Consider the following 18,616-nt stretch of genomic DNA (forward strand, 5'->3'; position numbering starts at 1 on the left):
ATAGAACTGAGTTGGTTTACATGCGAGAGTGGCTTTCTTTATAACTCGCATACATGCAAATAAAGAATTGCAGTCTCTCTGATATGGGATGGGTAGGGGAACAAAATACTACATCCAGATTCAAGTACAATATGCATGATGGTTAAAAAAAAAAAAAAAAGCTAAGTTGCCAAAAAATTTTTTGAGAAGAAAGTAATATTACCCAAGTTAGATATACCTTGTTGTAATGTAATTTTTACGGTTCTATGCACATGTTCCATGTTCTGTTTCTTTTTTCACACCCCCTGTTATCTGTAAACCGGCATGATGTGATTGTATCATGAATGCCGGTATAGAAAAAACTTTAAATAAATAAATAAATGAAGCAGTATTCCAGCCTGATCCATCCATAACCAGGATCCTTTCTGTGCTGCTCAACCACAAAAGGTCAGCAACCAGCATATACATGACACTGACCTGGTTTAGTAGCATTGAAGATACAATTCAGACTCTTGATGTCAACATTGTCAACAAAGCAGAGAAAATTCTTTTTCACTCAACGCACAATTAAACTCTGAAATTTGTTGCCAGAGGATGTGGTTAGTGCAGTTAGTGTAGCTGGGTTTAAAAAAGGTTTGGATAAGTTCCTGGAGGAGAAGTCCATAAATTGCTATTAGCCAGGTTGACTTAAGGAATAGCCACTGCTGTTACTGGCTATAGTAGCATGGGATGTTTTTAATGTTTGGGTTCTTGCCAGGTTCTTGTGGCCTGGATTTGCCTCTGTTGGAAACAGGATGCTGGGCTTGATGGACCCTCAGTCTGACCCAGTATGGCATGTTCTTATGCTCTTGTTTTCAGGATGTCCACAATGACTATTCAGTAGATATATTTGTATATTACTTTTTGGTTACTCTAAAAAGCAGACCTGTTTTTATTCTTGGAGAGCTACAGTAGTTAAGAATCTTGGCCTTATTATGGATTAAATGTAATTTATATTAGTCTGTTATATTGCCACCCTGTGGCAGTGTCTATTTTTCCATTTTGTGACTGTATCACTGTTAGTAGGAGTTATGTTAGGTGATAGCATCAAATGTATTTAAGCGAATATTCATTTATTTAAAAATATTTATTACCTGCCCCTCCAAAACGTTTGGGGCGGCCTACAAGAAAACATGTACAATTTATATAAAACCAGACCAGACAAGGTATCAGAACCAACATGCTATAGAAATACCCCAAAGGAGCAGGGTCAGGGATCATAGCTAAGACAGTGAGAAAATAATAATGTATTGCAGTTGGTGATTAAGGCCGGGTGACACATTGAGGGTTGTCATTTAAAGTTGTCACCTGGAGGAGGAAAAAGCTTTGGGGAGCAAGGATGTTTCTAAGGATGTGTTAAATTCTTTGCCAGCTTGGGTCAGGCAAATGGGGACTGAGTAAAGAATTCCATAATGTGAGGCCATAGATGGAAAAAGAGCGTATTCTGGTTACAGAGAGGAGGAATGGCTAATAAACGCTGGCCAGCAGAGCACAGCAGATGTGAAGGGCTGTGGATCCAATCCAAGGGGAGGGCGTGTGAAGAATAACAGCAGTTTTATATTGCATGCGATGATGAGCTGGCAACCAGTGTAGCAACGAAAGGACAAGTATGAAACGATCTCTGTGTGCTCCGATCAGTAAACAAGCTGCAGAGTTCTGAATTATTTGGAGGGGACATAGAACTGATAAGGGAAAACCAGAATAGAGTGAGTTTAGTAATCAATTTTATTTATTTATTTGTTAACTTTTCTATGCCGATATTAGTGGGGGACATCATATCGGTTTACAGCAGAACTGAAAGTATGGAAAATACAATGAACAGGAAGATGGGAGGGATTACATAGGAACAAAGAACTAGCAAGGAAAAGAGAGAGATCAAGACCAATACGAGCCCTAAATCACAGAATTGTGAAGCAAAAATATATATGTATATATATAAATATGTATGTATAAGTAAAACAAAACTATGTACAAGGGTTCAGTTAAAAACTGGCTTGGAGACAGTTCTAATGGAAAGATCTGCCATGAGCCAGAAAACTAAGGCTTGAAGAACAGTATGAAAATTAGCTGGTTCGAGAAAGTACTTAAGGTGATATAGGTTTATTTTAAAGAACGAGCTCCGGAGAACTGAGTCTACCTGAGCTTTTAGTGATAACCTGGGATCTATGTACACCTCCGACTTATTTGAAACAGAAATACCGTACATATATCCAAGAGCTGACAAGGGAGTTTACAGCTTGCCCATGAAATAAGTTTTCAAAGCTGAAAGCCAAATGTAGAATCATTTTATTTTTAAGTAATATGGAGTTCCCTGTTCGTACCCGGATCAGTCCAGACCGTGGGTTGAGCCTCCTGTCCAGCAGGTGGAGACAGACCAAAACTGTGAGGGTATCCTATATCAGGACAGAGCCTACTCTACATCCCCTCAGTATTTGTCTGTCTCCAGCAGGTGCAGGCAGCTGAACCTATGGTTCCCCTTCTTCTTCTTCCCTTAGTTTCCCTGAGGGGATTTTCTTTACTTTTGGTCTGGATCAAGCAAGTATTAAATTCTTGTTTTAAAAAAAAAAAAAAAAAGAGGACTTTGAAAGTCTTCTCCCTTTTTTTCCTCACAGAGACAGTTCGGTCTCTCTGCTCTGCTGGGAGCCTAGGAGGGGGGCTTTTTCCCGGGGTCCATCTGGGGTGTGATACTGGTGGTCCAGTCCCTCCCCCATTATCTAGCTCTCCACTGTAAAACAGGACCCTCTCAGGGAGTGTTTTTCCCCTGGCTTAGCTGAGCAGTATAAAAATAAAAAGGGTACAAGCAGGGCTGTATTTGTTACTTTTTAAGAACTGTGGACAGCTCCGGCAGCGTGCAGAGTTCAGTCGCTGCCTCCACTGACCAACTTCAGCCCTGCACAGCTCAGCTGTTTTTACTTTTTTAGCAATTTTTTTTTTCTTCAGCGCTGATGCCCTGCTCCAGTGCCTGTAAAGCATGTGGAGAGCCTGCCACATGTTTTTCCCGCGGAGGCCTCTTTTCAGGGTGCCTACCGGGTGGGGAGGGTCCCTCATCGGTCCCCTCACCCATAGCGACCTGGGGGCGAGTTCCCCGCCGCGTGGCCAGGCCGTTCCCAGCCCGGAAAACCGTGGGAACGGCCTGGCCATCTTGGAAGCAGGCTCAAATGCAGAATCGGATGTGCAGGAGAAAGGTGAGAGCGAAATTTTTTTTTTTTTTAGTTTCTCCTCCGGATTTGAGCCCCCCCTCGTGCCCCCGGGGTTCAGGTCAACTGACTGCAGACTTAGACATTTTTAATAAATGGGAAAGGTGCAGATATTCCTATGTAATAACCAAATTAAATCTGACCTTTTTATGTGCTGTTTAATCTGCTGTCTCCTTTTATTACTGTCTCTGGAACCAGCATTAGACATGAGAATGGAGATCAGTACTTTTAGTACAGAATGACATAAAATTAAGCATGCATTATCTGAACGCAGTAAATCTTTTTCTACCAGCTTGCAGGACGAGCCCACCATTGTGAACCACAAATGTGACGACAGCTTGGAGGGTGAAGAAGTTGGTGCTCAAGAGCTGCTTTTTTCTTATGAGCTAACTGCAGAGACCACAGGAAAGAACGCAACAGTAACAGGTATGGAAACAAGGTGCCACGCGTGTGGAGGCCTGAAGTGCCGTGTAGTTTCCAGTGTGGAATTCATGCTACATTGAAACTCATAAATGAACATGTTATGCAGAAAGAATTGGGAATCAAGGGTGAGAAACACCCTCTGAGTTACTGGAGCTCGAGTGAGCTGAGTTCAGTGCACTCACATCCTGGATAGAGATGTATATCATACTGGCAATCATTTCCGGTTTCATTTCATAGATCCGCGGGAAATTTTGTTTCCCATGGTTCTGACCATTTTTTCGGCTGTCCCGATCCAAAATAAAACAAAACACCCCGATCCTTCAGATTTAATTATTTACAATCCCCCACCCTCCTGCCCCCCCCCCCCCAAAAAACTTGCCTAAAGTCCCTGGAGGTCCAGCGGGGTCCCGGGAGCGATATCCCACTCTCAGGCCGTTGGCTGCCAGTAAACAAAATGGTTCCGGTGGCTCTTTGCCCTTACCATGTGACAGGGGCTATCGGTGCCATTGGCTGGCCCCTGTCACATGGTAGGGGCAATGGACAGCCGGCGCCATCTTAAAAAATGGCACGGGCCATCCATTGCTCCTACCATGTGAAAGGGGCCAGCCAAAGGCACCAATAGCCCCTGTCACATGGTAAAGGCAAAGGGCCATTGGCGCCATTTTGATTAGTGGCAGCTGATGGCCTGAGAGGGGAACATCGTTCCCGGGACCCCCGCTGGACCTCCAGGGACTTTAGGCAAGTTTGTGGGGGGTCGGGAGGGTGGGGGATTGTAAATAATTAGAATTGAAGGGTTGGGGTGGGTTTGGGGTTTTTTTTCTTTGTGCCCTTCCCTCCCCCCCTCCGAAAACGATAAGAAAACCACACAATCACTTTACCAAAAATTATGTCCCAAATGATTTACAACAATTAAATGGTTTATGCAAAACTTCACATCAATTAATAGATTAACCTACCGCCCCCATGTTAAAATAAATAACTGGAGCCTTTAACATCATGCAGTGAAACACAGGTCTCTTCCCTCCTGGGATGCACTGCTATAAAGATACTTGGGAAGAAGAATTTTCAGAGAGATTTTTGGATTTTCAGAAGGTGTCTGACAAAGTCCCCATGAGAGATGACACTGCAGATTTAAAAAGTCATGGGATAGAAGGCAGTATCCTACTGCAGATTGGTAACTGGTAATCTGGAACCATATTATTAATTAATTAAATTTGAAATATTTATAGGCTTCATTATCCCATGGCCTAGCATTCATAAAATCTGCCATTCTATGTGAAGACTGGAGGGCAGCCAATACAATATTAATAAGGGTCTAAGAGGTGATCCAGAAAACTGAAGACCAATAAATCTGATGTCTGTGCTGGACAAATGTTAGAAACTATAATAAGAACAAAATTACTGGCAAATGGATAGGCATGGCTTAATGGGGAAAAGCCAACATGATTTTTTAGCAAAGGGAAGTCATGCCTTATCAATCTGTTAGAATTCTTTAAAGGTATAAGGGTGAACCGGTCAACATAATATACCTGGATTATCAGAAGGCATTTGACAAAGTCCCCTGTTAGAGGCAACTTGGGAAATTACAAAGTCATGGATAGGAGACTGTCTCCTATTGTGGATTGGTAACTGGTTAAAAGGCAAGAGCAGTGGTTAGAACTAAATGGTCAGTTTCCCAAATGACAAAAGGTCACTAGTGGAGTGCCACAGGGATCTATTCAGGGACCTATGCTGTTTAACATATTAAGTGGAAAAAGAACGTGTGAGTTGATCAAGTTTGCAGATGTCAAACAATAATTCCAAATTGTTAAAATTGTACGGTGCCTCAGAAGAACCTTGCAGGACTAGGAAACTGGGCATCTGAATGGCAGATGAAATTGAATGTACAAATTGATGCACATTGGGAAAAATAATCCCAATGACGGGTGTACAATGCTGGAATCCATATTAGGAGTCACCATCTAGGAAAAGAACCTTGGAGTCTTTGTGGACAATACATTGAAATCCTCGGCTCAGGATGCATCAGTGGTTAAAAAAAAGCAAATAGACAGTTTGGAATCATCCAAAAAGGAATGGAAAATATATTACTTCTATCGATCCATGGTAATTGTACCTTGCAAATTATTTCTTTTCTGGTTGCCACATAACAAAAAAGACAGTGGAATTAGAAAAAGTGCAGAGAGAGGCAACAAAAATGATAAAGGGGATGGAACAGCTCTACTATGAAGAGAGGCCACACAGTTTAGGACTCTTCAATTTGGGAAAGAGACTGCTGAGAGAAGACATGATAGAAATTTATAAAATCATGAGTTGGGTGGAACTGGTAAAGGACAGTTATTTACCCTTTCAAATAATACTCAATACAAGGGCACGCACAATGAAAACTAAGGGGTAGATTTTAAAAAACTGCGCGTTCGCGTATTTTTGTTGGCGCACCAGTCGCAAACAAAAGTGCGCTGGATTTTAGTAGATACGCGCTTAGCCGCTAAAATCCAGGATCGGCGCGCGCAAGGCTGCCGATTTTGGGCAGCCGGCGCGCGCCGAGCCGCGCAGCCTGCCTCTGTTCCCTCCGAGGCCGCTCCGAAATCGGAGCGGCCTCGGAGGGAACTCTCTCTCGCCCTCCCTTCACCTTCCCCTCCCTTCCTCTACCTAACCCACCCTCCCGGCCCTATCTAACCCCCCCCCCCACCTTTGTCTATGGATTTACGCCTCCCGGAGGGAGACGTAAATCCATGCGCGCCAGCGGGCCACTGGTGCGCCGAGACGCGACCCGGGGGCAGTTCCGGAGGGCGCGGCCACGCCGCGTCCCGCCCCCAAAACGTCGCGTCGATCGGCCCCGCCCCCGACACGCCCCTGACTCAAAACCCCGGGACTTACGCGAGTCCCGGGGCTCTGCGCGCGCCAGCAGGCCTATGGAAAATAGGCGCGCTGGCTCGCAAGGCCCTGCTTGCGTAAATCCGGGCGGATTTACGCGAGCAGGGCTCTTAAAATCCGCCCCTAAGAGCTAGCAGATTTAAAACAAATCATAGAAACCACTTTTTCACTAGGTGCACTATCAAGCTGCAGAATCTGTTGCAGAGGAGGTGGTCAAGGCGACTAGCATACCGGGATTTAAGAGAGATCTGAAAAAGCCCCATAAAGCAGACTAGGGAAAGCAAAGTTGTTTTTGGATACTTGCCAGGTTCTTATGGCCTGGAATGGCCTCTGTTGGAAACAGGATGCTGGGCTTGATGGACCCTTGGTCTGACCCAGTATGGCAAGTTCTTATGTTCTTCTGTTCACTTGTAACATGTGTTCTCCATAGACAGCAAGACAATTCATCCATATAAGTAGATAACCTCATCTGATGACGCCTACGCGGATGTGCATTTTCAGACCTCAGAAAGACCTAGAAGCTTTCTGAGCATGCTTGGATTTTTCCATGCTGCTGCCATAACCCTGTAATGGGGTTAGTCCTCCAGCTTCTCCTCCAGGCTCTTCAGGCCTATCACAGGCTGAGGTGTGTGAACTCTTTTGACCATTAGGTGCTGCCTGATCTGCAAGCACATCTGGCTCCCACAGTTGGCAGCTTGCAGAATATGGTAGTGCACAGAACCAATGAAGCAAAGCAGATAGGTAGGGAAGGGTTAGGTCAGGTGAGGAGAGTACCAAGCCAAGATCGGGGCAGATGGCAAGCAGAGTGAGGTCAGAACAGTCCAGGTCAAAGCAAAAATGCGTTCACGGATAACAGGACATGTTGCTTATGCAAGTGTGAAGTGAACTGACTTCCTCAGATACTTAGAAAGTGCTTATATCATCAAACTGCACCACAGGCCTTCCTACAGGCCCTATAAAGCTCGATAATTACTGGACATGTCCTTAGTCAGTTGTAGGATGCAGAGCAGAGCCAGGATGCTGGGAGCCATGCTGGTAAGCCGCAGGGGGGAGCACAGGTTGCCACACTGGGGCCGGGACAAAGAGGTACTGAGATCTGGCCACAGTGCAAGCCGTTGAGGTCGGTAACATGATACACATGCAAGTCTCCTCAGTCATTCCACAAACTAAACTTCAACACTCAGAGAGGAGGGTAAGATTGTATAGATGAATTGTCTTGCTGTTCACAGAGAACATCTCTTACAGGTAAGTAATTTGCTTTCTCTGTGGACAAGTAGGACTTAATTCAACCACACAAGTGGGGATTCCAAAGCTAAGGGTTGTAAGGAATATTTGACTTGTTTGAGAAGTAACAGAAGCATGGCAACCCAGTAATGAGGATGGAGGGAGAATCAAAGCATCTAGTTAAACAGCGTTTAATTACTGCCTGGCCAAAGAAACCCTCTTTATGAGAGTTGTCTTTGAGACAGTAATGTTTAACAAAGGAGTGGATAGGGGACCACTTAGATACTTTACTGATTTTCTGAATGGAAGCTGAGTGAAGATGTGCCAGGGAAGTCTAAGTTGCTTGTACTTGGTATGCCTTTACCTTGCCACAATTGAATAAAGCAAATCCCTTCAATTCAAATCAAATCAATTTTACTTTGTGAAAAGGTGCATTCATTTGAAGTTACCTGGAACTTGGAATCGGAATCAAAACGTATGTTGTGCCATCGGTCGCTGACGGCTGTGCCCTCTGTTTCTCACCTCTCTTTTGCCTGCTCCAGTGATTTCAAGTCACATTTCAGCCTTAGCCTGCAAACACCGCTCTTCCCAGCATCCCTGGGATGGCGTGGGTGATCCCGGATGCTATCTTGATGACTGAGTTACCTAGGGTGCGCTCGCATCTGCCTCCTTCTTGTTCCCATCAAGTGGGGAATCTCTGGGGCGTTCCCACCTTTGATGTCACCCACCAAGAGGTATTTAAACCCTACGCTTCCTACCATCCAGCGAGTTAGCAAGGACTTCCGTCTTGCCTGATTACACTCCTATGGAGATCTTCTCTGCGCTTCGCAGTACTCGTGCTGACTACTGAGTTTGGATGTAAGGTATCCGCTCCTTGGGGGCCTAGTGTGCTCTGGCTATCCGCTCCTCGGAGGGCCATCTATTCTACAGGTATCAACTACTTCGGTCTGTGAGTACCATCATCTACCACCTTGGTGTCAAGACCTCCAGTGTATCCCGTTCCTTGGGCCACTACCGAGCGCTCTCTGTTGCCTGCCTCATGTCTAACAAGTGAGTGCCTTAGTCTTCTCTGCTCCTCTGTTACGAGTGCTTCTCTCTCTCCTCCAACTGATTCATGGTGTAACACGCGCTGCGGGCCATTACCGGATCACATCTAGAAGCGTCTCCACTCCAGAGGGACTGCCCTGGCATACCCCACTCTGCGGACCACTACCAGGAGGACCAGCTTCGCACCACTTCACTCCAGACTGAGTACATACCCATCTAGTGAGATACCTACGTTCTTGATTAATACAATCTATTACTGTTGTCTATCTATTAAGGCTAGAGCCTGTCATAGTGAGTCCCCACAGGGCTCCTCCCTGTGGGTTGAGTCAGCTCTCACTATGACCCAGGGATCCACAACCACACCGAACAATAACAACGTACTTAAGATAATCACTTTCTCTTGCCCACAGTGGGCTTCAGACAGAATTATTTCAGTGCACAATGGATCAAATCATCTACCAGTTCCTAAAACGTATACTAAGACATCCCAGCAGTCCCCGGGAGAGGACTCCAGAAGTCACCATGAGTGATTCCAAGTTTCATGTTCCACAGCCCCAGCTTCCAGAGGCCCCACACCCCTTGCAGCATAAGAGGACCGGAAGCACGCATCTCAAACTTCCTTATTATAAATTTACTACAGATTTTAAACAGAAAGCATTTAATTCAAAACAAGAGTTAAGGTAGGTAATTAATGATCAATTGTAGTGTTTTAAGGGTCAATGTCAGACAAATATTAAAGCAATAGACTAAAAGTATTTAGATTAGCTTTATATACCTTCTCTCTTATAAATTTTAACTTGATAACAAATCAACAAAATTAAGGGCAGAAAGTAGTCCAGCAATGAGAGGAAGGTTTTCCAGTCTTTTTCACTGAGTGCCACATATATGATTATCTCCCAGCTGGTAAGAGGTTGCATGTGTGCACGAGATGTAAAGAGCTCCTAGCCTTCAGAGAACAAGTTCGATCTCTGGAGGAACTAAGAGACAGGGAGATATATGGAAGAGACCTTCAAGGACATAATAGAGAAGTCCCACCTCCAATCTGTCAGCCCCTGTGCTGCCTTGGAAGAGAAAGGTCATCTGGAAGAAGAGCATCACCTTGATGAGGCAGGAAGCAATCCTGTAGCTAGGAAGTGCACTCAAGGTGATGTAGTATCCTCTTACACCGAGGATAGAACTCCAGGAGCACCTGCCCAGGAGGAAAGGGTTGGGACTTTCATTAGAGTTGCTGATCCAGTTATTAGGAAGATTGATAGCTGGGTGGCTGGTGGACGTGAAGATCGCTTGATAACTTGCCTGCCTGGTGCGAAGGTGGCGGACCGCACGCATCACATACATTGTATTTTAGATAGTACTGGGTAGGAGCTGGCTGCCTTGGTTCATGTGGCTTCCAATGACACGGAAAAGGCAGGAGGGAAAGGTTCTGGAAGTTAAATTTAGGGTTTTAGGTAGAAAGTAGAAATCCAGAACCTCCAGGGTAGCATCTCTCATACACACATGCTGTCTCTCTCATACACAAACCTCGGAGGCAGGTGAAGCTCCATAGTCTCTCAATGCATGGATGAGAATATGTGGTACAGGGAAGAGAGTTTTAGGTTTGTTAGGAACTGGACATTGATTTGGGGAAGGGGGGACCTTTTCCAAAAGGATGAGTTCCACCTTAACCAGAAGGGAACAAGACTGCTGGCACTATCATTTAAAAATGAGAAGGCATAGCTTTTAAACTTGATGGGGGAAAACTGACAGTCTGTCAGAAGCGTATGGTTCAGAATGATGCATCTTTGAAGAGATACTAAGAGAACAGGGAAATTAGGGCATCCAGTGGAGAGAGTGCAATAAATGTCAAAGTGGATCAGGTGTCTAAAAAGGATAAAGATTCAAAATTATCCCAATCATTTGTTAAGCAGGTTGTTAATACAAACAAAAAAACATGTATTTTATTTATTAGTTTTATATGCTGTCATTCGGGGTGAACCATCACAACAGTTTACAAATAAAATCAAAATCAAGCAAGGAAACATGATGAAAATAAGTTACAATCAATTAGAGATACATAATAGCAAAAATTAAAATTGAAAACAAGTCATAGTGGCAAGGGAAAAAAGCAAGATAATAAAAGAATAAAAATGAACATTAAAAATACATAGTGGCACATCAAAGAGAGCAGAAAGAACTATTTCCTCATAAATAGCCAGGTCTTAAGGGCTGACTGAAATAATTTTAAATCAACTTGTGTTTGTAGTGATGATGGTAGAAGATTCCAGATTTTGGGATCAGCGAGGGGATATGGCTTTTGCTGTAACATCACTAAGATGAGCAGGTCTTACTGAAGGAAGAGTTAGAAGACCTTTTCCTGCAGATCTAAGGTTTCTCTGTGGGACATGTAAACGTATCGCTGTATTTAACCAGTCAGTTTGCTCGCCATGGATGATTTTATGTAATAAACATATAGTACCTTATATTCAATTCATTGTTTCATTGGTAGCCAGTGGAGTGAAATGAAAATGGGCATTATGTGATCAATTTGTTTTACCTGTTAGCACGCATGCTGCAGCGTTTTGCTAAATTTGTAAAGGACGTAAGTAAGATGGAATTAACAGTAGTCTTTTTTTTTTTTTTTTGGAAAGATGAGTATTTTATTTTATTTGAAATTTTTTATATACCAACATTAATGTGCAAACATCATACCAGTTTACATTGTAACTAAAAGATGGAAAAATACAATGAACGGGGGGAACAGGTAATTGCAACAGGAAACTTGCAGAGTGGAAAGATAAAGTGGAGAAAGCAACTAACATCTCTTGCTATGGTGTAGCAAGAGGATTGGTAGTAACTTATATACAAAAGGTAGTAACTTATGTACAAGGGGCTTATAAAAGTGTGGTAAGGAGAATAAAAAGTGGGATGTATTACCGTCCACCTGGCCAGAATGAACAGACAGATAATGAAATGCTAAAATAAATTAGGGAAGCAATCAGCAGCACAATAATAATAGGTGATTTCAATTACCCCAGTATTGACTAGGTGAATGTAAAATCAGGGCTTGCTAGAAAAGTAAAGTTCCTACTCATGCTCGTATTTTGTAAAAATCTACCCTTAAATGAATTCTTTGCTTCAGTGTTCATTGAGGAAGATGTAAGAGAGATATACCCATGCCAGAAATGATATTTAAAGGTGATGATGCAGAAGATATAAAACAAATCTCCGTGAACCTCAAAGATGTACAAGGACAAATTGACAAACTAAAGAGTAGTTAATCACCTGGACCAGATGGTATAGATTTCATAGTACTGAAACAACTGAGAAATGAGATTGCAGTCCTGCTATTGGACATTTGTAAACTATCATTAACATAGTCTATGGTGCCTGAAAGACTGGAGGGTTGCCAATGTAACACCAGTTTTTAAAAAGGGATTAAGGGGTGATCCAGGAAACTACAGACCAGTGAGTCTGACATCTGTGCCAGGGAAAATGGTAGAAATTATCAAAGAACAAAATTGGTGAACATATAGATAGGCATAGTTTAATGGGAAAATGCCAACCTGGATTTAGCCAAGGGAATTCTTGCCTCACAAATTTGCTACATTTTTTTTGAGGGCATAAATAAACATGGATAAAGGTGAGCGAGTTGATATAGTATATCTGGATTTCCAGAAAGTATTTGACAAAGTCCCTCATGAGAGACTTCTTAAGAAATTAAAAAGTAATGGGATAGGTGGCAGTGTGCTCTTGTGGATTGCCAGCTGGTTAAAAGATAGAAAACAGAGTAGGATAAAATGGTAAATTTTCCAAATGGAGAAAGTGAATAGTGGAGTGGCCCAGGGATCTGTTCTGGGACCAATGCTTTTTAATATATTTATAAATCACCTGGAAATGATGAAAATTGCTGATGAGACAACATTATTCAGAATTGTTAAATCACAAGAGGATTGTGAGAAATTGCAGGAAGACCTTGCAAAACTGGAAGACTGAGCATACAAATGGCAATTTCCTAGCGTGTAGCCAGATGGACTCGGGACCAATGGGTATTGTGCTCTTCTGCTAGCAGATGGGAGACAGAGTCAGATTTCAAAGCTGACGTTATCCTGGGTACATATATCCCTGCACTGTCCTCACTTCCTCAGTATCTCTCCGTCTCCTAGCAGATGCGGACACTATACCACATACTAGAATAGTGTTAACATTTACAGCAAAGAAGAAAGAAATTTACCTTTAAGAAGATCGAGCCCCGCTCTCCTGCGGTGAAACCTAAGGGTCCCTCCCCCAGTTGAGAATTCCTGAGATGATTTCCGAGATCCCTCAGAGGTAAGCCTTGGTCCAGTAGCTGGTTCCCGGCGTGGACTTAACCCCCAGGATGGATGAAAGGCAGCGGGTGCACAATCGAGCACGACGGTGAAGGTATTCCCCTCTCCCCCCCGCAGATGGAGACTGCCCGGCACGCGACCGGTAAACGCCGAGACCAGGTAAGGTAAAAATCTTTTAATTGAGGTCTCCAGTCTCCAGAGCTCGGATAGCCGTACCGAGCGTTTCTTCCAGTGAGGTTTAAAGGGACACCGATCGGGTTGAGCAGCCCAGCTTGGGCTAGGCCCCGATCCGGTGCAAGGGTCCACACAAGTGGAGACCATCAGGGGGCGCCAATCTGCGAGCAGTGTCGTCGGCGCCATATTCCCTCCTCGACCGGTGGTATGCGCGGGGCAGACCGGGCGGCCGATGCGCCTAACTTGCGCACGCCCAATATAGGGCTGTGCACAAACTGAGACGTGCGCGCAACTGAGCACACCCCGTGCATACACAGCTAAGCACACCTGGGTGCATAACCACGCACACAAACTGGTTTTTGAGGGCAGCCAAGCGCACAAACTCGTGGAAAACGATGGTACCGCCACCCAAGAAGGCCAAGGGTCACTCCCTTTGTACAACCTGCCACATAAGAGCCACGCAGCCTGAATTAGAGTCCTGCCTATGCCAGCACTGCGAAGCCCAGGGAGAACCAAAACCCAGACCCCTACTGTCGGGAGAAGAGTCTGGAACTACTGACAATTGCTCCCCGGACCTATGTATCTCCGGCACATCCGCCCCTCAGGAGGGCACCTCTGGGGCCTCTACTCCACCTTTCCCTGGGATCAACATGGACCCAGGGACCTTCTCCTGGGTGGAATTTTTCAAAGGGCTGAAAGCCTTCGTTCAGGCACAACCAGCCCCAGCTGCGCACCAGGCTCAACCCCTACCGGGATCTCTAGATCCTCCCGGTCCGGCTCGGATCATTCGAGATATGCCTCGCCTAACCAAGAACTTCCCTAACAGAGATCCAGACACCTCAGATGATGAGTGACTCCCTGGAGGAAGGAGAAATCCCTCCAGGGATGGAACCATACCGAACCATGCTTCATTTTTTTTCCCACAAGGACGAATTACCTGCCCTTGTTTCCCAGCCCCTAAAGACGCTGGGTATTCCGGGCACAGACCCTATGGCAGAACCAAAGAAGAACCCCATCTTGGTGTCCCTTCGTAAGGCCCTCATGCTACTTTCCAACGATGGAAGCCATCCAGGAACTGATTGAACTGGAATGGAATGTGCCCCGGAGGCCAGCTTCAAAGGGGGGCGGGCATTGGAAGCCCTATACCCTCTGGAACCTGTGGCCAAGGAACACCTGTGTTTCCTGAAAGTGGACGCTATGGTCTGTGCCGTCTCAAAGCGAACAACGATTCCCGTTGAGGGAGGAGCGGCACTGAAGGACACGCAGGACAGACGATTGGAATCCATCCTTAAGCAGGCCTTTCATGCAACGGCAATGACACTGCAGATTGCTTCCTGCTGCACACTGGTGGCACGTTCCTATTTGCTCCTCTTGAGAGAGACTGACACCTCCGGAACTCATATCGGAGAGTTGATGGAACCTGCAGCATCCTTCCTCTGGCTGCCACTACCGTTGCCTCGGTAGTGGCAGCCAGAAGACAACTAAGGCTATGAAATTGGTCTGCGGATGTGGCATCTAAAGCAAATCTCACGAGAATGCCTTTTAAAGGATCTCTCTTATTCGGAAGTGAATTGGAGAAGTTAGCCAACAAATGGGGCGAATCTCCAGTGCCTAGACTACCTGAAGATAGGAATAAAAGATCTCTGCATTCCTCCCCCAGAAGAGCCAAGGGCAAAGGATCGCAGTGCTTTAGATCCTACAGGAACACACAGTTCCAGACACCTCACCCATCCGGAAGGTCCCAGTCCTTTCGGAACAGACAGACCAAGAAAGGAGCAGCACCAGGGGCAGGCTCCAGCTGTGCCCCACAATGAGAAGAGGCTGATCAATCCACAGGAAGAAAACATAGGGGGTCGACTAGCCCTCTTCTACCAAAGATGGGTCGAGATAACGTGGACAAATGAGTCCTAAACATCATTCGAGAAGAACTCTCTGGAATTCCGCAGAATCCCTCCAGACAGATTTGAGATCACCCTGCCACTCCCACTCCGAGACTGGCAGTAGAAACCATACTAACAAGACTACTCAGTCTGAAGTCAATAACTCCGGTACCCACGCTCCAGCAAAATACTGGGTGCTATTCCATCTATTTTATCGTTCCCAAGAAGCAAGGGTCATTCCAGCCCATCCTGGATCTCAAGAACGTCAACCATTGTCTGTGAGTACTACACTTCCACCTGGAAACTCTACGCTCCGTTATAATGGCAGTACAACCAGGAGAGTTCCTAACCTCCCTGGACCTCTCCGAAGCCTATCTTCACATCCCAGTCCATCAGGATCACCAGCGCTTCCTGCGCTTTGCGATACTGAGCCACCATTACCAGTTCCAGGCACTTCCCTTTGGCCTAGCAACCGCCCCAGGACCTTCACCAAAATTATGGTGGTCGTGGCAGCAGCGCTGAGAAAGAAAGGAATCCTGGTACATCCTTCCCTGGACGACTGGCTGATCAGGGCGAAATCTCCAGAGGAGAGCCGACAGGTGACCAGCAGAGTCAAGAGTCTACTGCAGAAGCTCAGGTGGGTCGTGAATACAAGCAAGAGCAGTCTATAGCCCTCTGTCACTAGAGTACCTGGGGGCCCGGTTCAACACCGAACAGAACAGAATCTTCCTCCCCCCTCCGAGGAGGAAACTGATGGCACAATCGATGACCAATGCACGCCCCAAGGTATGGGACTACCTTCAAGACCTCTGCCTCATGGCATCAACCCTGGAGGTCGTTCCGTGGGCAAGGGCCCATATGCGACCGCTCCAGCGCTCCCTATTGTCACAATGGAACCCACTGTCACAGAACTACTCAATTCACCTCCAACTACCAGCAGAAGTTTGGACCCAGCTCCAGTGGTGGCTACAGGAAGACCACCTAAGCAGAGGAGTAAGCCTATCCCCACCGAACTGGATATTGCTTACTACGGATGCGAGCCTGAGAGGGTGGGGAGCCCACTGTCAGGAACTGACGGCCCAGGGACAGTGGAACAAGAAAGAGGCGGAATGGAACATAAATCGCCTGGAAGCACAAGCAGTCAGATTAGCGTGCCTGCCCTGCGATTCAGCCACAGACTCCGTGGAGAATCAATCAGGATAATGCGGACAACGCAACAACAGTTGCTTATATCAACCGCCAGGGAGGAACCAAGATTCAGCAGGTGTCTTTGGAAATAGACCCCCTCATGGCATGGGTGGAAATAAACCTACAAGGGATCTCGGCCTCCCACATCGCGGGAAAAGATAACGTCTCAGCAGACTCTCTCAGCAGAGAGAGCCTAGACCCAGGGGAATGGATGCTGTCAACCACGGATCTACTGTCCATCTGTCTCAGTGCCCAAGTTCCCAGGTTCTTCAGCCGCAGACGAGAGCCAAAATCCCTAGGAATCTATGCCCTCATCCATACCTGGCCAGAGGAAGACCACCTGTACGCCTTCCCTCTGTGGCCACTATTGAGCAGAGTCATCCACAAGATAGCGCATCACAGGGGACTAGTTCTGCTTGGGCCCCGGACTGGCCAAGACAACCATGGTACACAGACATGCGAAGACTCCTTGCAGGGAACCCTCTGGGGTAGATTTTCAGACGAGCGCGAACAGCCTACTTTTGTTTGCGCTCCAGGCGCAAACAAAAGTACGCTGGATTTTAGTAGATACGCGCGTAGTCGCGCGTATCGGCTAAAATCCTGGATCGGCGCGCGCAAGGCTATCGATTTCGTATAGCCTGCGCGCGCCGAGCCGCGCAGCCTACCCCCATTCCCTCCTAGGCCGCTCCGAAATCGGAGCGGCCTAGAAGGGAACTTTCCTTTGCCCTCCCCTCACCTTCCCCTCCCTTCCCCTACCTAACCCACCCGCCCGGCCCTGTCTAAACCCCCATCCTACCTTTGTCGGGGGATTTACGCCTCCCGGAGGGAGGCGTAAATCCCCGCGCGCCAGCAGGCCTCCTGCGCGCCGGGCCGCGACCTGGGGGCGGGTACGGAGGGCGCGGCCACGCCCCCGGACCGCCCCGGGCCGTAGCCACGCCCCCGTACCCGCCCCCAAAACGCTGCCGACACGCCCCCGCAACGCCGCGCGCTCCGGCGGCGCCCCCCGACACGCCCACTCCGAAAACCCCGGGACTTACGCGAGTCCCGGGGTTCTGCGCGCGCCGGTGAGCCTATGTAAAATGGGCTCACCGGCGCGCAGGGCCCTGCTCGCGTAAATCCGCCCAAAACCGGGCGGATTTACGCGAGCAGGGCTCTGAAAATCTGCCCCTCTGTGTCTACCTCCACACAGGGACCTTCTCCGGCAGGGCCCAATCCTCCACGAAGATCCGTCTCGATTCTTTATGGTCTGGCCCTTGAGAGGACTTGCCTGAAGAAGCGCGGTTACTCAAAGGCCGTGATTGACACCCTGCTCCGAGCGCACAAGTTCTCCACATCCCTGTCTTACATACGAATCTGGAGAGTGTTCAAAGCCTGGTGTGAGGACCGCAGGATTCTCCCGCAGACAGCCAAAATCCCCATAATTTTGGAGTTCCTACAGGATGGGATGAAGAAGAAAGGGTTTTCACTCAGCTCCCTCAAGGTCCAAGTTGCCGCTCTGACCTGTTTCAGAGCCGAATTGGATGGCATCAGACTATCAACCCATCCAGACATGTCCCGCTTCCTGGAAGGGGTTAAACAGCTCCAACCACCCCTAAAATGGCCGGTGCCCCTATGGAATCTCAATCTAGTATTAGACTTCCTAGCTGGGGCTTCCTTCAGACCAACCTGCGGTCTGTCACTATGCCTCTTAACATTGAAGACGGCATTCTTGGTGTCAATATGTTCAGCTCGTCACATCTTCGAACTACAGGCACTATCCTGGGAACCGTTCCTCAAGTTCATGTCTGGAACTATACAACTGCACACCATCCCCTCCTTCTTACCAAAAGCGGTTTCCCAGTTTCACGTGAACCAAACCATCTCACTACCATCTCCAGATGAACATAAGGACTCAGAACATTCACGCCGCCTTCGCCATCTAAACTTCAGCAGACTCCTAGTCTGATACCTGGAAAGATCGGAACCTGTGCGCTACATTGACCACCTGTTCGTTCTTCACAGCGGGAAGAAACAAGGGGAAGTGGCCTCGCGGGCGACTATAGCCCACTGGATCAAAGAAGTAATCAAGGCGGCCTAAATAGAGGCAGGCAAACCCTTAACCCTACAGGTTAAGGCTCTTCTACGAGAGCCCAGGCAACCTCCTGGGCAGAAACCAGGCTGCTGACGCCAGCCGAGATCTGTCGGGCGGCGACGTGGTCCTCCATACACACCTTTTCCAGGTTCTACCGCCTGGATGTTCAGGCCCGGGAGGACACAGCCTTCGCAAGGGCAGTACTAAGTGGGCCAC

General features: G+C 46.9%; 1 protein-coding gene across 6 annotated transcripts in view; it reads left to right on the forward strand.

Annotated features, from left to right (window-relative positions):
• LOC115089239 (pleckstrin homology domain-containing family A member 5-like) overlaps positions 1–18,616 on the forward strand; it is a 249,729-nt gene that overhangs the window by 215,528 nt on the left and 15,585 nt on the right. For all 6 annotated transcript variants that reach the window (XM_029597341.1, XM_029597344.1, XM_029597346.1 and 3 more), the window contains one exon: positions 3,508–3,641. In XM_029597341.1, the coding sequence (XP_029453201.1) occupies positions 3,508–3,641 (134 nt within the window). The remainder of the gene's footprint in view (positions 1–3,507; positions 3,642–18,616) is intronic.

This window comes from Rhinatrema bivittatum, chromosome 4 (genome assembly GCF_901001135.1).
Source record: "Rhinatrema bivittatum chromosome 4, aRhiBiv1.1, whole genome shotgun sequence".
NCBI lineage: Eukaryota > Metazoa > Chordata > Amphibia > Gymnophiona > Rhinatrematidae > Rhinatrema > Rhinatrema bivittatum.